The sequence below is a fragment of the Cyprinus carpio genome, chromosome B9 (genome assembly GCF_018340385.1).
Source record: "Cyprinus carpio isolate SPL01 chromosome B9, ASM1834038v1, whole genome shotgun sequence".
In the NCBI taxonomy this organism is placed as follows: domain Eukaryota; kingdom Metazoa; phylum Chordata; class Actinopteri; order Cypriniformes; family Cyprinidae; genus Cyprinus; species Cyprinus carpio.
Window position 1 is genome coordinate 31,231,364 of NC_056605.1, and position 19,230 is coordinate 31,250,593.

General features: G+C 32.4%; 1 protein-coding gene across 4 annotated transcripts in view; it reads right to left on the reverse strand.

Moving 5' to 3' along the window:
• Window positions 1-1,846: 1,846 nt before the first annotated feature.
• Window positions 1,847-19,230, reverse strand: part of mid1 (midline 1) — a 48,085-nt gene continuing 30,701 nt past the window's right edge. For all 4 annotated transcript variants that reach the window (XM_042731916.1, XM_042731917.1, XM_042731914.1 and 1 more), the window contains exons 3-10: window positions 16,322-16,417; window positions 15,238-15,345; window positions 12,410-12,558; window positions 11,315-11,442; window positions 9,058-9,201; window positions 5,364-5,525; window positions 4,024-4,231; window positions 1,847-2,328 (exon numbers count right to left, since the gene is read on the reverse strand). In XM_042731916.1, the coding sequence (XP_042587850.1) occupies window positions 1,980-2,328; window positions 4,024-4,231; window positions 5,364-5,525; window positions 9,058-9,201; window positions 11,315-11,442; window positions 12,410-12,558; window positions 15,238-15,345; window positions 16,322-16,417 (1,344 nt within the window). In that variant the 3' untranslated portion in view covers window positions 1,847-1,979. The remainder of the gene's footprint in view (window positions 2,329-4,023; window positions 4,232-5,363; window positions 5,526-9,057; window positions 9,202-11,314; window positions 11,443-12,409; window positions 12,559-15,237; window positions 15,346-16,321; window positions 16,418-19,230) is intronic.

Here is a 19,230-nt window from a genome sequence, read left to right on the forward strand (position 1 = left end):
TCTTCAGTGTCACATGATCTTCAGAAATCATTCTAATATGCTGATATTCTACTCAAAGTAAGTATACTGCGCAGTATGCAGTATGCAGAAAGCTAGTATTCCATTGCGAACACAGTACAAGTTTGAGGACGTGAAGAAGAGCACCGGTCTAATAGTGGAGCACAGGAGCAGACAGGAGCGTCTGATGATAATATTGAGGAAGAACGACAGTAGATCATGTGACTGTTGAGTTCATGTAACTACAGGTGATGATTCTGGTGTTTGAACACGATCTTAAAGTCATAGTAAAACCCTAAAGATGAGTAAATAAAGTGACTCGAGGTGCACGAGACAGAAGGGTCATAAATAATCATCAACTATTAGGATTCAAGGTGCTTAATTATGGAATGTAGGTGAAGCAATGTACAGTATACGATCTGTTAGTGAAACCGGGAACATTATTATGGACTTTTTCTACAAGTTTGGTCCAGTTCTGCAGGTTTATAGAGCACCTGATGTTAACAAGCGGTCAGGAGAGACACAACTCCGTTTTTTATTTATTTATTTTTTATTTTTTTATGCTGGAATAGTTCAGCCAAAAATATGCTGCATGTGTCCTCGTCCTCAGGTTTTCTGAGATTTAGATGAGTTTGTTTCTTCATCAGGTTTGTAGAAATGTAGCACTGCATCAGTGTCTCACCAATGGATGCTCTGCAGTGAATGGGTGCCGTCAGAATGAGAGTCCAAACAGCTGATAAAACAGCACAAAAATCCACAAGTAATCAACACCACTCCAGTCCATCAGTTAACATCTGGAGAAGACACAAACCGAAACAAATCCAGCATTAAGATGATTTTAACTTCAAATTTTCTTCCAGCCAAAATATGACTCCATAATCCATAATTTAAAATTCTTTATGAATACTGTTAATGGGATTTTAACTTCAGGGAAATGATTGTTGTGCTCCAGTTGGTGATGTTATTGTTACCTAAAACCATTTTTGTTAATTAAAATGATGCTGAAATAAAATGTCCTGTAGTATTATATGAAGAAATAAAAAAAAAAAAAAAAAAAAAAAAAAAAAAAAAAAAAAAATGTAAATAAAAAATTGGAAATGCTGACTTAAATGTTTAATTTACAGTTCTTCAATGACTAAAACTGAAAAAAAAAAAAACTGAAATATGATGAAATAAAAATAAAATATTGATATTAATAAAATTTGAAAGAAAAAAAAAGTTTTTTTAAGCTTAAAAAATAAAATAAATTAGAAATGCTGCCTTGGTAATCAACTGAAATAAGTTTAAGTTAAGTGCTAAAATTACTAAAACTAAAATGGAAATACATTTTATTATTTTATAAAAAAGCTAAACAGAAGAAAAAAAAAATTATAAAAATATATATATATATATATAAAACAATAAAAATTACAAAAGCATATAAGAAAGTTGGGGAGAAGAAACTAAAAATTTAAATATAAAAATTAAAACTGAAAAAATAAAAATAGACACTTGTTCAAAATAGTAATAATCAAAAAAAACACCCCCCACAGAAAAAATGTTCTCTTGTGAAAAACAAGAGAAATCTGCACAGATCAAGCAGCGTTTAAAAAACACCAAAAAAAAAATATTCTTCATTATTTAGATCTGAGAGACAACAGATGCACTTTTTCACTGGAGGAAGTGTTATTATAGAGTCAATGTATTATTGTTAAAAACTATTTGTTTTTTAGCTTTTGGCCTCACAAGACATTACTTTATGGACTGGAGTGCTGTGGATTATTGTGATGTTTTTATCAGTTGTTTGGACTCTCATTCTGACGGCACCCATTCACTGCAGAGCATCCATTGATGAGACACTGATACAGTGCTACATTTCTCCAAACCTGATGAATAAACAAACTCATCAACAGCTCGGATGACCTGAGAGTGAGCACATGTTCAACTAATTTTAGTTTTGGTCAGAACTCTTGCTCTGATCAGCGGGTGTACAGGAGGAGCGTTCAGTCGCGCGGGTCGCTGATCTCTAAGTGGTCTGGGATGGGGAGCCCCGTGAGGACGGTCAAGCACTTGTTCCACACGCTGAAGACGGGACAGATGGGCTGAGAGAAGGCGATGTCGAAGGTGTACAGGTGCTGCGTTCCAGCGGCGTCGTAAAACGCCAGAGAGCCGGAGTCGTAGTCGAGCAGGACGCCCAGACGCCGCATGTGAGGAGACGGCTCGATGGGGAACTCCTTACTGTTGTGACGCACGGCCCACGAGGTGTTGCAGCGGCTCAGTACCCATGATGCCGAGTCCTTCCCGACCCAGCCGTGTTTGGGAGCCGATTTGTAGGCGATCCCGATAGCAAACCTAGAACGAATTAGAGAGAATGCATCTACATTTACATGACTGTTTAAACATTCACCAAAGAGGTTTTTATTTGATCAAAAATACAGCAAAAATTGTGAAATATTATTATGATTTAAAATAGCTGTTTTCTATGTTTCTATCTGTTAAAGTGTAATTTATTCCTGTGATGCACTGCTGAATTTTCAGCATCATTCCTCCAGTCTTCAGCATCACATGATCTTCAGAAATCATTCTAAGATGATGATTTGCTGCTCAAGAAACATTTCTGATTATTATCAGTGTTGAAACTGTTTTATATATTGTATATTATATATTGTGATTTGTAATACTCATAGTCAATGACTACTTAGCGTAAAAATATAGTTTAAATTTATTGCAAAATGTTCAGATTTATACCAGCACAAGTAGATGTTTTACATCATGAGGTTTATATACTATATGTGATCCTGGACCACAAAACCAATCATAAGTGTCTTTTTTTTCTTTTCTTTTCTTTTTTTTTTAAATTAAGATTTATAAATAAGCTTCCGTTGATTTATGGTTTGTTAGGAGGACAATATTTGGCTGAGATACAACTATTTGAAAATCTGGAATCTGAGGGTGAAGAAAAATCTAAATATTGAGAAAATCATCTTTAAAGTTGTCCAAATGAAGTTCTTAGCAATGCATATTACTCATCAAAATGAAGTTTTGATATATTTATATTAGGAAATTTTACTAAATATCTTCATGGAACATGATCTTTACCTTAATATCCTAATGATTTTTGGCATAAAAAAAAAAAAATAATAATTTTGACCCATACTTAATTTTTTTGGCTACTGCTACAAATATACCCCAGAGACTTAAGACTGCTTTTGTGCTCCAGGGTCACAAATTATCATTAAAGGTGCAGACAATATTATTATTTATATATTATGATTATGATTAAAAATCAAATATTTGTGGAGACTAAAGGGGATTTTAACTTCAGAAACGGACTGTTGTACTTTATTTAGTGTTCTTTTTGTTAATTAAAACAATTTCCGATGTTTGAAATAAAGGTAATATAAAATAAAACATAAATATTAGATGAAGAACTTAAACTTTTAGAACGTGCCTTGGCAACTAACTGAAATAAATCATATTAAAGTTGAAGTACTAAAATGACTAAAGTAGAAATAAAAATGAATAAAAAAATACATAAATAAAAAATAAAATAAAATAGATGAATAAATCGCCATCCCAATCCATGAGTTTTATCATCAAATTTATTTTTACAGACATCCACATGAGAAACAATTACTGTCTGAATAGGACTGTTTCCTTGAAATAAGCTGAAGTACTACAATTACTCAAACTCTGAGATAAAAATTAATTCAATATGATGAAATAAAATAAAATATAAATACTAAAATATTAATTAATAAAATTACTACAACTAAAACTGAAATAAAATAATTTTGAACCTAAATATAAATATCTAAAAAAGCAAAAAACGCATAAAATTTTCTTAAAAAAAAAAAAAAAAGAAATTAAAAACACGCAAAAGCTAATTCAAAATAGTAATAAATCATATAATAATATATTGTTAATACTAAAATAACTCTGGTTCTATTCCAATATATTGTCATATCCAGTGTATGATGGTGTTTGGTCACAAGAAGAAAACTACACCAGTGTGTTTAACAGAATGGCTCAGATGTGTGTGTTTACCATGTGCTTCCTCCGATCAGAATCTCCCAGTAGTGCCTGCCGCTGTCGATGAACACGTTCCCCGTCACGCCGTAGTTCCCCGTGCTGCCGAAGCGGTCCTGAGCGTGGCTCTTCATGGACGAGGCTTCGTCCCGCTCCACCGTCAGACTGTCATGGGACACCTTCAGCTTCCTGTGGGCCGACTTTGGGTCGAGCTTAAACGGCTGACCTGCCATTCACAAACAATCAGACAGAGACTCACAGCCAGAACCCTGCAGCGGTCACCGTGAGTCAATTAAACAGAGAAAGGACTGCCACAACCATCTATAAATAAATAAAGCTGAAATAAATGAAAATAAAATAAAACAGATTTAGAAATAAAATGGAAGTCAGAAATGTCGCCACAGCATCTAACTCAACTGAAGTACAAATTTAAGTTAAAGTAATAAAAATAAATAATTCATCCACGATATTCTAAATCATTTTACTATGAGGTCAAAGACACTAAACATGAAGAACAAAACGAAAACTATTAAAAATTAGTGGAAGGAAGTAATTATAATAAAGCTGAAACATCAACAAATGAAATGAAATGAAATATTAGATGACAGACCTAAACTTAAAAATCTTAAAAAAAAAAATTAAAAATGTTGCCATGGCAACAAACTGAACTGAAGTTGAAGTAAAACTGAAAATGAAATAAAAACGATCAGTCACTAAACATAAAGGGGAAAAAACTACTAAAACTATAAAAAGTTAATTGAATTACTTAATTGAAGTTAAGCTGAAATAAAATAGAAATTAAATAAAAAGTAGTATAAGAAGCTAAAATAAAATAAAAAATAAATAAAATGGAAAAATAAATATTAGATAACAAACCTAAACTTAAAAATCTTAAATGAAAATTAGAAATGTTGCCATGACAACAAACTGAATTGAAATATGTTCAAGTTGTAGTAAAACTAAAACTGAAAAAAAGGTCAAAGTCACTAAACATAAAGAAAAAAACTATTAAAATTATAAAAAAACTAACTGAATTACTTAATCGAAGTTAAGCTGAAATAAAATAGAAATTAAATAAAAAGTAGTATAAGCTAAAAAAAAAAAAAAAAATTAGATGAAAAAAACTAAACTTAAAAAAATGAAAATGACAAATGTTGCCTTAGCAACTAATTGAGCTGAAATATGTTTAAGTACTAAAAATAATAAAACTCAAATTGAATAAAATTCAAGCTAAATATATAAAAAAGACAAAAACACAAAATTACTCAAATTTAAAATATAAATTAATATAAAAATGAAACTGAAATAAAAGCTAATTAATAACAATAATAATTGCAGTAAGTGTAGAAGTAACTCACTGTTGGTCTTGAGTTTGGCCGGAGGGCTGCTGCGGCTCCCAGCCTGATTCATGGCCTTCACCATGAAGATGTACTTGGTTCCGCTCTGCAGGCCGTGGACCGTGTAGTGATTCTGCTTAATGTTGGGCACGATCATCCAGCTGTCCATCGAGTTACACAGACCTGAAACGTCACGCACGTTTAACACAATCTCTGAAACATCACACACATTTCTACTGGAGATGGCAATATATTGTCTAAACAAGAAAAGCTCACTGTGACCATGTGTACAATAGCTTTTATCCAACTATTACAAATTATGGCATGTGCCATTTTTGAAAATAAATATTAAAGAATAAATTTTAGTTAAAAAATAAAATAATTCATTAGAAAAATGATACTAAAATGAAGTTTAAAAAATAATTTCAGACCTAAAAGCCTTGCGAAATCCTGGTGTAAAATGAAAAATAAATTAATTAATTAATAAAATAAAACAATTAAAAATAAAATGATTAAAACTGCAAATATGTTTTAAAATAATAAAATGTATCTAACTAAAACAAATAAAACAAATGAATGAAGCATCCGAATGAATTGAATTAACTGAAATAAAGCTAAAAAATTAAATAAAACAAAAATATTTTATAATATAAAAATTATATAAAAAACATTCCACTTGCTTCTTTATGAAACTTGTTTCTGATTTTTACAAATCAAAATGACTGAATATGCTGCAGACACCAGCATAGAAATACTTATAATTCTTGCTTTCTGAAAATACAGAACTGTGTTTTACGCAGGTGCTTTTTTTTTTAGACAATTTTGACAATTTGTTACATTATTGTCTATTGTCTTTTTTTTATTTTAATATAATTTTACAAATTTAATTTAAATCAGCTGGTGAAATCAGGCATTATGATGACTAGCAAATATTATATATATAATATTCAGTATTGTGTTAATTGCATATTAGCTAATGTCCCCCCTCAGTTTTGCAGAAAAATTGTGAAAATATAACAAAAAAATAAGTTGCACATTGCAATTAATGCAACTAAAGTTGCAAATAAAATTGTAAATAAGTGTTGTTTGGCATTCATTCTTGCAATCTGAAGATGTAATTGAATTGCACTGAAATGCATGACTGGACAGCGGTGTCTTCAGATCTGCATTGTGCTTTAAGTACACTGTGACCTGATTGACTCAGAAAGCGCTCGGCGTCTGATCTTCACTCAGTCCTGCAGTATAATCTGCTCTAATCCAACATCTACGCTCACACTGAACCCAAACACACATTTTCAGGGATTTCTGGCTGGATTGTGTTTGCTTTCGTCTCGTAATACCATCCCGGCCCCAGCAGCGCTTTATAAAGTGCTGGATTCCCAATAAAACCACAGCGAGGGTTGATTCGATTTCTCGTTTTGCACATAATGACATTACAGATGGATACGGTCGCCTGTGTTTGACAGACGGTCATCTGGACCCAGTTTCGGCTCGGTTTGTTTGCTGACTACGTTATAAAACTGAAATAAAGCTAAAAATAAAAATAATAAAGTAAAATAAAATAAAATAAAATGAATAATAAAAATAACAACATTTAATGAAAAACATAAAATTAAATATGCTTGAGTTAATCAAACTAATCAGAAATAAAAAAGTTAAATCCAGGAAATCCTAAATAATAATGAGGTCAAAGTCATTAAACGTAAAAATAAACTACTAAAACTATTAAAAAATTGTTTAATTAATTGATTGAAATAAAGTTGATATAAAGGCTGAAATAAAATAAAATAAAAAATATTTAAAAAAATATTTGATGAAAAACTTCAACTTGATTAAAAAAAAACATGAACTGAATGAAGTTTAAGAACTAAAATTAATAAATAAATGTTAAATATTCATTCATCCATCCAGGAAATCCTAAATAATTTAGGTCAAATTCACTAAACATAAAAAAACAACAACCTTCTAATATTATTAAAAATCTATTTAATTAATTAACTGAAATAAAAAATGTAAAATAAAATAAAATTCCCTCCATTGAGAATGTATGTACGGTATACTGTCCACGTCCAGAAAGGTAATAAAAACATCTTCAAAGTAGTCCATGTGACATCAGAGGGTCCGTTAGAATTTTTTGAAGCATCGAAAATACATTTTGGTGAACCGAATATCAAAAAACTACGACTTTATTCAGCATTGACTTCTCTCCCGGGTCTGTTATGAGCGCGAATCACTCGATGTAACCGGATCTTCTTGAACCCGTTCACCAAATCGAACTGAATCGTTTTGCAAACGGTTCATCGCGTCAACAATAAAGCATTAATCCACAAATGACTTAAGCTGTTAACTTTTTTAACATGGCTGACACTCCCTCTGAGTTCAATAAACCAATATCCCGGAGTAATTCATTTACTCAAAACAGTACACTGACTGAACCGAGCCAGATAACAAACGAAACATTGACTCGTTCTCGAGTCAAAGAACCGTTTCTGTCGGACGCGTCCGGTTCGAAAACGAGGAGCTGATGATACTGCGCATGCGTGAAGCAGACTGACAACATAACTGGTTCTTTTGGTGATTGATTCTGAACTGATTCTGTGCTAATGTTATGAGCGCGGGTAAACCGGAAGGCTTCAATCAAGGGCAATCATCGCCAATGAAGTCATTACGTCGAGCGCAAAAGAACTGGTGAAACACCGTTTTCAGCAAACCGGTTTATTTTGAATCAAACTGTCTGAAAGAAACGGTTCGCGGAGAGAAAGAACAGAACTTCCCATCACTACCGGTGATCCGAAAACCGATGCAACCGGTTCTTGACCTGAGAACGAGTCAATGGTTTCGTTTGTTATCTGGCTCGGTTCAGTCAGTTTACTGTTTGAGTAAATGAATTACTCCGGGATAATGGTTTATATTTGAACTCAGAGGGAGTGTCAGCCATGTTAAAAAAGTAACAGCTTAAGTCATTTGTGGATTAATGCTTATTGTTGACGCGAACCGTTTCAAACGATTCAGTTCGATTTGGTGAAAAAAGAAGATCCGGTTACATCGAGTGATTCGTTCTCGCGAACCGGATGTGCTGTGAACGTGCTCATAACAGACCCGGGAGAGAAGTCAATGATGAATAAAGTCATAATTTTTGTTATTTTTTCGTTTTTTTTTTTTTTTTTTTTTTTTACCAAAATGTATTTTCGATTCTTCAATATATTCTAACGGACCCTCTGATGTCACACGGACTACTTTGAAGATGTTTTTATTACCTTTCTGGACGTGGACAGTATACCGTACATACATTCTCAATGGAGGGACAGAAAGCTCTCGGACTAAATCTAAATATCTTATACTGTGTTCCCAAAGATGAACGGAGGTCTCACGGGTTTGGAACGACATGAGGGTGAGTCATTGAATTAGTGTAAAAATCAAAATATTTTATAATAATGTAAAAAAAAATAAAGGTCAAAGTCACTAAACATAAAGAAAAAAAATAATCTATTAAAAATAAATTAAAATAAAGCTGGAATAAAATAAAATAAAATAAAATAAAATAAAATAAAATAAAATAAAATAAAATAAAATAAAATAAAATAAAATAAAATAAAAGGAACACAACAAGCTGAAATACATAATATTAGATGAAAATATTAGACAGATATCTGGTGAGTCTGCCTGGATGTGGTGTGTCTGTGTTGTACAGAGGTCCTCTGGAGCGGTCACTTACTGACGACGTTGGTCTGGCCGGTGGAGATGCTGTACTGCAGCTCGTACGAGACCACGCTGAACTCATCCTCTGATGTCCAGTGAACGCTGATGGTGTCGTGAGACGCCGTGCACAGCTCCTCGCGGATAGTGGGAGCATTCGGAGCTGTGGCACAAAACATCTAGCTCACACATGTGCAGTATACACTCAAACACTGCATGCAAAAGGCCAGAAACACAGACGCCGAAGCTAATGCACTGCAAATGTCCAAGTGTTGTGCAAACTTCCTGCAACCTGTGATGTGATGTGGTGGAAATAAACACACGTCTGTGCCGTTACACTGGATGTCATTACTAGCTACAGTACAGTGTTTCTAAGATCTCACTTCATGATCATCAAAGCGTTTGACCCGAAAATGGAAAATATACTGTAGAAGATGATGGTTTATGTTAATGTTTCTCACACTTTTGCCCTCGCAGCAGCACTGAGAACCTGAAACGTGCTTCTTTTGTATTTGCTTTTACTGCATAAATGCAAAAGCAAAATAAAACACAGCCTCTTCCGTTAATATATAGATTATTCTGAGCAAAATAGAAGAATGAACGAACGAACGAACAAACGAATAAATAATTCATTTATGATTATATAGATGAAATGAATTGTAAAACTGAAACTGAAATAAAAAACATTAAAAACGTTTTCGTTTCTTGATATTTAATAAATGTAAACTGAAATAAAATCAAATTTTTTATAATATTTCTCCTTTAAATTTAGTTTAACTTGACGTACTAAAATACCTAAAACTGAAAAAAAAAAATAATAATATTATATATATATATATATACACACTGCTAAAAAATAATATATATATATATATACACACTGCTAAAAAGTGACAAAAAATACAACAAAATTACTAAATGTTTAAGTAAAATTACAATGAAAATAAAATCTAAAAATAACAATCAAAAACTCAAAATTAACTCTCTTTCTCTTGCTGTCAAACGATTAATCGCATCCAAAATAAAAGTTTTTGTTTACATAATAAATGTATGTGTACTGTGTATATTTATTATGCATATATAAATACGCACACACATGCATGTTATGTTATTATTTACTATATAATTAATGAATTATTCATTTTTAAGATACTAATATAATATATTTTACTAAAACAAAAAACAATGCAAAACAGCTAAAAAGTATTATATATCATAATGTGAATTATATTGCATTACTGTTTACTCAACATAAAATAGAGCTTAGATAGCTAGAATCCTTTGCGTTCTTGTCTTTGCATAAAATGTTTCATGCCTTAAAGAGCAAACATATGGCAAAAACGCGGATGACGTTACTATTATTAGCATGAAGTGATTTAACTTAACATCAGTGAGCAGTTGGCAGAGAAATAGAGCAGACTGTGTGTTTGATGACTCCCTCAAGCCGGCCGTCTGCCGCGACGCAGAGATAAAAAGCAGAAAAACATATTTGCTTCACCAGGAGCTCTGACTTCAGGATCTGACAAAAGATCCTCCCCACTACACATAAAACAACACAGATCCATAGTAATGTGACCAGTACTCTGACAACATCGCTGCTCCCTTCCACACAAATTAACTCCATATAGAGTTATAGTAATGTGACCACAAATAACCAGTCATACGTATCAGAATCTGAAAGCTGAATAAATAAGCTTCCATTGATGTATGGTTTGTTAGGAGGACAATATTTGGCTGAGATACAACTATTTGAAAATCTGGAATCTGAGGGTGCAAAAAAAAGTTTTGACATATTTACGATAATAAATAAAGTTGTTCAAATGAAGTTCTTAGCAATGCATATTACTAATCAAAAATTAAGTTTTGACATATTTACGATAATAAATTTACAAAATATCTTCATGGAACATGATCTTTATTTAATATCCTAATGATTTTTGGCATAAAAGAAAAAAACCTATAATTTTGACCCATACAGTGTATTTTTTTGTAACTAAAAAAAATTAAAAATTTACAGTTTACAAGCATTACATACAAAAATCAAATTAAATTCATTTTCAATAAAAAAAATAAACACAACACCAATTCAAACAAACCACACCACAATACATTAAACAAGTCGCAGTGTTCAAGAATCAAACTGCCTAATATTTTAAGCGCAACTTGTAATAAAAAAAAATGGTCCTCAATAATAACCAACCAAAACCAACCTCAATCCTCCAAATAATTTTAAACCAACCTGTAAGGCTGCATGCTGCCAATGATTGTGAACTCACCTGTCAGGTAATCCAGACCCTCCAGCATCTTCTTCTCTCTGGAGAAGTCCAGTGCGAACGCATCGAACGTGTCATTCAGGTTGATCTCTGGGATCAGGACCTGTGAGGATGCCGTGGCCATCGAGACTCTGTAATTAGATTCCAAACATATTTCAAGACCAGGAAACGCATTACAAGTAAAGTGAGTTAGTAATCAGATTACCTTTTTTAAGTAACTGGTAAAGTAATGCATTGCTTTTTAATTTAGAAGCAAATATCTGAGTTAACGCCAGTTACTTTGTTTCTCATGTCTTGACTGACAGCTCTCGTGTTGCCATGTTGAGAGAAATCGTGCGCAAGTGCAGAGCGTTGTGTGTGAATGTGATCTTACTGTAGTTCAAGACTAAATATGAACATGTGTTAACTCATCTCACCTGCACAAAAACACATTCAGTGGTCCTCAAAATGAATAAAAACAGTCAAATGCAAACTCAGAATATTACACAAACCTGCATTAATTAAATATGTTAAATAAGACAAATAATTAATGTATTTAATCACATTTTATTAACCGATGTCTTTGCTACTTACCTTCGTTGATCCAAATCAAACATACTAAGCAAAAATGACACATTTGTGTTACATTCTAGTTATTGCTCAATACTGTTGAAATTTCTTCTACTGTACAGACGTGAATTTACATTTCCTTCAACCTGAGGCTCATTCATTTCACTTTTGTTGTGAAAGGGCTTTTACATTTGTAACTTTTTTATATTAAAAGCAAATAAGGAAGCCCTGCCCAGATTTACAAAGTAACTCAAAAGTAACATAACCCATTACTTTCAATAAAAAGTAACAAAGTAACATAATTAGTTCCTTTTTTTAAGGGAGTATCGCAACATTGTAACATTTCTTTTAAAAGTAACTTTCCCCAACACTGGTTAAGACATGCTAAGATAGCATGATGGTATAGCTTTATGTTAAATGTGAATGAGATCGGTTTAGTTACACCGGTAGTTTTTAGATTTAAAAGCACTACTGCACTAGTTTTTCTGTTCTTTTCTGTAGTTTGGCTCCAGACTGACAGTACGGCTTTGGCATGTATTGTGTGCTCACCGCTCTGAGATGCTCTTTGCGGTCTGCAGGAACCGAGCGTGATCTGTCTCTTTCAGAGCCAGATCGGCTTGAGCGATGAGCGAAGACGATCTCTCCACAAACTGCTTACAGTTAGCGATCTGTTGCGCTAGCTTTCTCAAGCGGACCACCTGGAAACACACAAACACACGTAATGAGAACGAAAACAGGCCAGAACCAAACAAACCAGCTTTAATAGTTTGTTTTGGTGAACTTTCCTGTTCTTGTTCCCACCGAATTACTACGTAAAAAGTCAGAAGATTATCCATTTTGTCATCAGATATAAAACAGGGTTTCTGCAGGATTGATGAAGGTAAGCAATACATTTAAGGGAGCACAATATAATAACATAAAATAAATTTAAGGAATACATTTAAGGGAGCACAATATGGTCACTAAATGTAAATGTTTACGAAGAAAGAAGAAAATGTTTAAAATGACAACTGAAAATAAAAAAAAACCTGAAATAAGATGAACTGATATAAAATAAAATACTAAAAAAGAAACTTTACATTTTTACATTTTTATTTCAGCTAGTTGAAGTACTAAAATAACTAAAACCTAAAAACAATGTAGACATCATTAAAAAACAATAATAAAAATCATGCAATATAAATTACTAAGACTTTAAATAAAATAAAACTGAATACTGAATATATATATATATAAATATATATATATATATATAATATATATATAAACTAAAAGGAATAACCACAACTAAAAAAAATAAACACATATAAACATAAAAACACGTTTTCAAAAAGCAAATAACCCAACTTTTATAAAACATATAAAAAACCAAAATCACACTTCAAAGTTGTTTTAATCACACTGCAAAAAATGAATATCTTCCTCAGTATCTTTGTCTTATTTTCCATTGCACATGTCTAAAAGTTTCTTAAATCAAGATACGTTTACTTGAGAAACACAATGACACAGTTTTCTGTGAAATGGATCAGAATGAACTCAGCTTCTGATTAAAACAAGACCAGTTTAAACCAAAAATAAACAAAATTAAAACTCAAAACTCATAAGAACCCAGAACTCCAGTCCTCTGTAATACATAATACACCATCGACATTCAAAATCCACAAGCAATGAAAAAGAAAACATAGATTCTTTCGCCCATTTTTTTTTCCCATTTAAGAACAACACGGCATTAAAGTCGACCTGAAACCACTTTAGCAAATCATTTTAGTTGCATAATGTGAAATACAGTAGATGAGCAAAGAGAAAAAAAAAACTTTATTTTATCCATCAGCAATCATGAAAAGTGGCCACTGACATCATGATGATGACGACAAACAAAACAGAAAGTTTTGATGAAATATTACAAATGCACTTTGTTTTTGTGGAATAAACGATGAATCGTGCACAATAAGACCGGGAACATACATTAAGAAAGTAGATATGATTTTTTTTGTCAATTTTGTGTAAATTGTGAAATATTTTAAAGGGATGGTTCACTGTTTTTTTTTTTCTAGGCTTGATTGTGTTTATAGGGTGCAGTCTAACGTGTGTTAATGCTTTGTGTAAAAAAAAAAAAAAAAAAAAAAAAATTATTTTTCACATAATTTACATTTATTCCACACTGTTCTGTCTCTTCACTGAGAAAAGCATTCATCATTTCCCGCTTTTATGAGGCCCCTCCCTCAGAAATAGGCAATGGGGTCTGATTGGTTTGCTAGCCCAGTGTGTTGTGATTGGCTAAACCGCCTCTAGCGCGTGTCTAAACGTCCCGCCCCTCTCCTCAGCGGCATATGCTCCGGTTGTTTTGTAAACAACAGCATTGTTAATATCACTTATCAGTGTGAGCTCGATTGAGAAGCAGAGGATATTATTGAAGAGGATTGTGCAGAACCTGTGCAAGCAAGGCTTTTAATGGAAGGCCTATGTTTTTTGTTTTTTGTTGTCTCATACTTTTAGATACGCTGGTATTTGTAAATGCTACTGCTTATGTCAGCTTTTAACATATGGTTTTATCCTGATTAAAGGTTTAATACAGTATGGCAATTGCAAGCGCGTCCATGTTTAACACTTCTCATAACTATGTGAAAATACGTGCATGATTGGAACAGTTCATTGCTGGAGCTTAGCTGAATGAGAGAGAGAGAGAGAGAGAGAGAGAGAGGAACAGGATTGAGAACCGCTACTTTAAAACATTGGTTTCGAAACTTGTGAATCCATCAGAATCGTTAGAAGACAGAATCGCAATTCATATATGAACAGATTTTTACTTGCACCTCTAGTTTTCTCTTCCTCTTCTCTAAAGCAGCGCAGAATGGCCTCGCCCCTTTTGCTGCCTTTTCCCGAGGGCAGGGTTTATCTGGGTTTGTGATGTCACGAACCCAGGAAGTAACTCGTTGTAGTCCCTTACCAGACATTTTTGTAGGCTTTAAACTGCCAGAATTTTAAAAGACGATTTCTCCGTTTGCATTGAACTTTCAGCTTCGTAACTTTGCAGATCTTGTTTATGCTCAAACAGCAACATTACACACTAACGTTAAAAAAGTGAAATTGCTATCAACCACCCCTTTAACAATATAAAACAACTGTTTCCTATGTCAATATCTGTAATTCATTTCTGTGATCAGTGATTCTAATATGCTGATTTGCCACTCAAGAAAAATTTATTATCAATATTTAGAACAGTTGTGCATCACAATATTTTTGGGCAAACCCTAATATGTTTTATTTTTCAGGATTCACAGATGAATAGAAAGTTCAAAAGAACAGCATTTATTTGAAATAGAAATCTTTTGTAACATTATAAATGTCTTCAATTTAATGTGTTATTTTTCGATTACCTTTCCTTCTTTGATCTTAGTGCCGATGATTTGTCTCCTCTGCTGTACGATGTTTATCAGTGTGTCGCACTCTTCTGTCAGTTTGCTCTCTTGATGAGCCGCATTGTGCTGAAACAAAAAAACAAACAAACAAAACAATCAAAATGAATCATTTGGAGGCCGGTAGCGTGACATTGCATGCCTAAAATCATGTTACATTAGGTTAAGTGAGGTTTTAGAAAACAAAAACAACAGTGATACAATAAAATACATCAATATTTTATAAAAAGTCATATTTATTAATAATTAAATCAAAATAGCTGTATAATAAAAGCAAAATAACAGCAGTCTGGCTTTAAATAAACTTAAGTTAAAAAAATGTAACTTACTTTAATGATTTACTTTATTATAAACTGACTAATAATGTCAAAATAATGCAAAAAGAAAATAATAATGGTCCTAAAATAGGCTTATTTCTTTAAAATACAACTACACTTATTTTATTTGAGCTATTTGCCAAGGCAAACTTTACGAAAATTAAAATTACAAATACAAAATTACAACAATACATATCATATATAAAGTACTTTATTTTAGCTAGTTGCCAAGGCAACATTTCTCATTTTCGTTTGGTTGAAATAACAAAATAACTAAAACTATATAGATATCATTAGAAAAATTAATACAAACACAATAATAAAATCATCCATTATTTTTTAACATCTAAAACAGCAACTATAAAAAACATTTTCATTACTTGAAATAAGATAAACATTAACTGAAATGAAATACAATTTTAAAAAGTACTTTATTTTAGCTATAGCTGCCAAGGCAACATTTCTCATTTTTGTTTAGTTGAAATACTAAAACAACTAAAACTAAAAACAAAACTGTAACTAATAAAATCACGAAAACACAATAAAATTAGTTAGTAATGAAAGTTTTCCAGCTAACGAGTGACAAATAAAAGCAAAAATGTTTGTATTTTGTGATAAATAAGTAAAAGAAACAGGAAAGTGAATATAATGAAGTGATTTGAGTGGAGATAAGCTAAAGAGCTGTAATACTGGTGCAGGAGGACTGTGTGTAGAGAGGAAAGCTTTACCTCCACATGTTGACACGTCTGGATCAGTTTGGCCATCAGGTTCTCCAGCTCACTGTTCCTCTTGATCAGATTGCTGAGGTTGGAATCCAACATGTGCTGCAGAAAAAACAACAACAGCAGGAAACAAGCTCTTTAAAATGCCAGTTCATATCATACCGGCTCAGTTTAACTCACTGAGGGAAAACAGCAGAACTCAATCATCTACCAAATATCCCACATCCATAACTGAGTTTGGAGAAGCTGGTGTTTCTGCTGCGGCGTCTGACGCGCGACTCATGCACTGATGCTCCGGTCTGCCGTGTGTCCGCGGGCCTCTGCGCTGACGCTCCTCACGAGGGAGGGAGGAAAGCGTCTGCCACGGATTTGGTATTAAAAAAAAAAGCAGATCAAGCGCCAACCTCATTTCAGCTTAACATGAGCAGGGGAGACCAACAGCCTTGAGACCATGAGTGAAAATGCTTTTATTTTGCATTTTGGAAGTTTAATGCAAAATGTTACAGCTACAGTGATATTATCAGATGATATTATGAGTGAAAGTGAGCATGAAATGCTTTAATGCACAGTTATTATCTTTTTCTAAAACTAAAAGTATATAAAATATTTTAATTACTTGCAAACAACAAAAACAAATATTAACTGAAATAAAATTTAAAGAAAATTATTTCAACTAGTTGCCAAAGCAGCATTGCTTATGTGTTTAGCTGAAGTACTAAAATACCTAAAACTTAAAAACATACACATTAAAAAAAGCGGTAAAACTTCGAAAAATCAAAAAACAAAAAAAAAAAAAAAAACAAAAACATTTTAAATTAAAATGAAAATTACAAAAAAAAATCTAAAATTTAGAAAAAACAAATTTACAAAAACTGTAAAAAAAGAAAAAAAAAAATATAAAAAACATTAAAGGCAAAATTTCTATTTTTTTTAAGTAATAATATTTCAACTGATTGTGAAGGCAAAATTTCTATTTTTTTTTAAGTAATAAAATAAAAAACTAAAACTTAAAAACTATGCAGATATAACTAAAAAATAATAATAATTATTGAAATGACAAAATTACTAAGACTTTAAGATTAAAATGAAAACTGAAAATATAAAAATAAGAATTAAAACAAATAAAGCTATTTACGAAATAAAAACCCTCACACTTTTCTCAAATAAAAACCATCAAAATAAAAACCCACACACTATTCATTCAAAATACAAAAATATATTTAACAAAAAGCTATAAATGCTGCTAAAACAATACTGATTTGACATAACAAAAAGCTATAAATGCTGCTAAAACAATACTGATTTGACAGCAGCACTGGAGTAACAATTAAAATCAGATGATCATGACATTCACATGCTCACAACATGCCACTAATTTGCTTAATTTTTTAGTGTCCTAGAAACATCGCACAAAACAAAAAATAAATCATCAAATAAAAATAAAATATGACACTGATTCATCGGTCTGACCAGTAAATAAAGCAGCAAATGCATGTGAAATATGACATTTGAGAGTTTCATTTGTACGGTTAGGAAATGAGGTCAGTGAGTTCAAACGATGACAAGAGACCAAAGAGAGCATGTGTAATGTGCACAACACTAAAAATAGACAATCAGAGAGATGGAAATCATATTCTCTGCCGGAGCTCTGATTTATATGACGTTTAATCCCTGATACATGTTCTCAGATTATTCATCTCTGTTCATCTTTGTGATTTTAACCCGAACAGCAAATGAAGAACAATCCTACTTCATTTTGGGCAATTGGAAAAACCGAGCAGATTATGCACAAGGTTACAGTGGAACAATGATGAATATTGCAGCGATGCAGTCATTTCAAGTTGAGCAATAATGCGAAGATTAAACCAAGTACTAAATTATGGATTTGACATAATCAGGCCTTTTTGCCCTGCATGTTTGTGCATGTGCGTGTGCTTATTTGGAAGTACTGTATGCATGCAGAATTCATCATGAGTGGTGAATCATATTATTTTGCACTCTGCAAAACAACAACATGATTCTTATTTAACCTCAATACTGAAACAGAGCAAGTCAAAGTGTTTGCATCAACATTTAAGGAATATTTCACTCAAAAATTAAAAATAGCTGAAAATGTGCTCATCCTCAGGCCATTCAAGATGTAGATGAGTTTGTTTCTTAATCAGATTTGGAGAAATGTAGCATTGCATCAGTGTCTCAGCAATGGATGCTCTGCAGTGAATGGGTGCCGTCAGAATGACAGAATGAGAGTCCAAACAGCTGATAAAAACATCACAATAATCCACAGTAATCTCCACTCCAGTACATCAGTTAACATCTGGAGAAGACAAAAGCTGTTTGTTTGTAAAAAACTAATCCATCATTAAGGCATTTAACTTTAAACAAAAATATGCTAAAATATCCACAATCCATAATAACACTTCCTCAGGTGAAAAAGTGCATCTCCTTTTGTCTCTCACATCAAAATCCATACACATATTTGTTTAGATCTGTTTAAACGCTGCTTGATCTGTGCAGATCTCTCTCCTGATTCACACCAGACCAGAAGATTTATTATGGATTATTACTATTTTGAATTAACCTTTATTTTAATATTTTCGATTTTGATGAGAGAGACAACAGGAGGTGGACTTTTTCACTAGAGGAAGCTTTATCATGAATTATGGATTCATATTTTAGCCTGAAGCAATATTTTGAAGTTAAAAACATCTTAATGATGGATCTGTTTCTTACAAATGCACAGCTTTTGATTACTTGTGGATTATTGTGATGTTTTTATCAGCTGTTTGGACTCTCATTCTGACGGCACCCATTCACTGCAGATCATTCACTGATGAGACACTGATGCAATGTTGCATTTCTCCAAGTTTGTTCTGGTGAAAAAACAAACTCATCTACATCTTGGATGGCCCGAG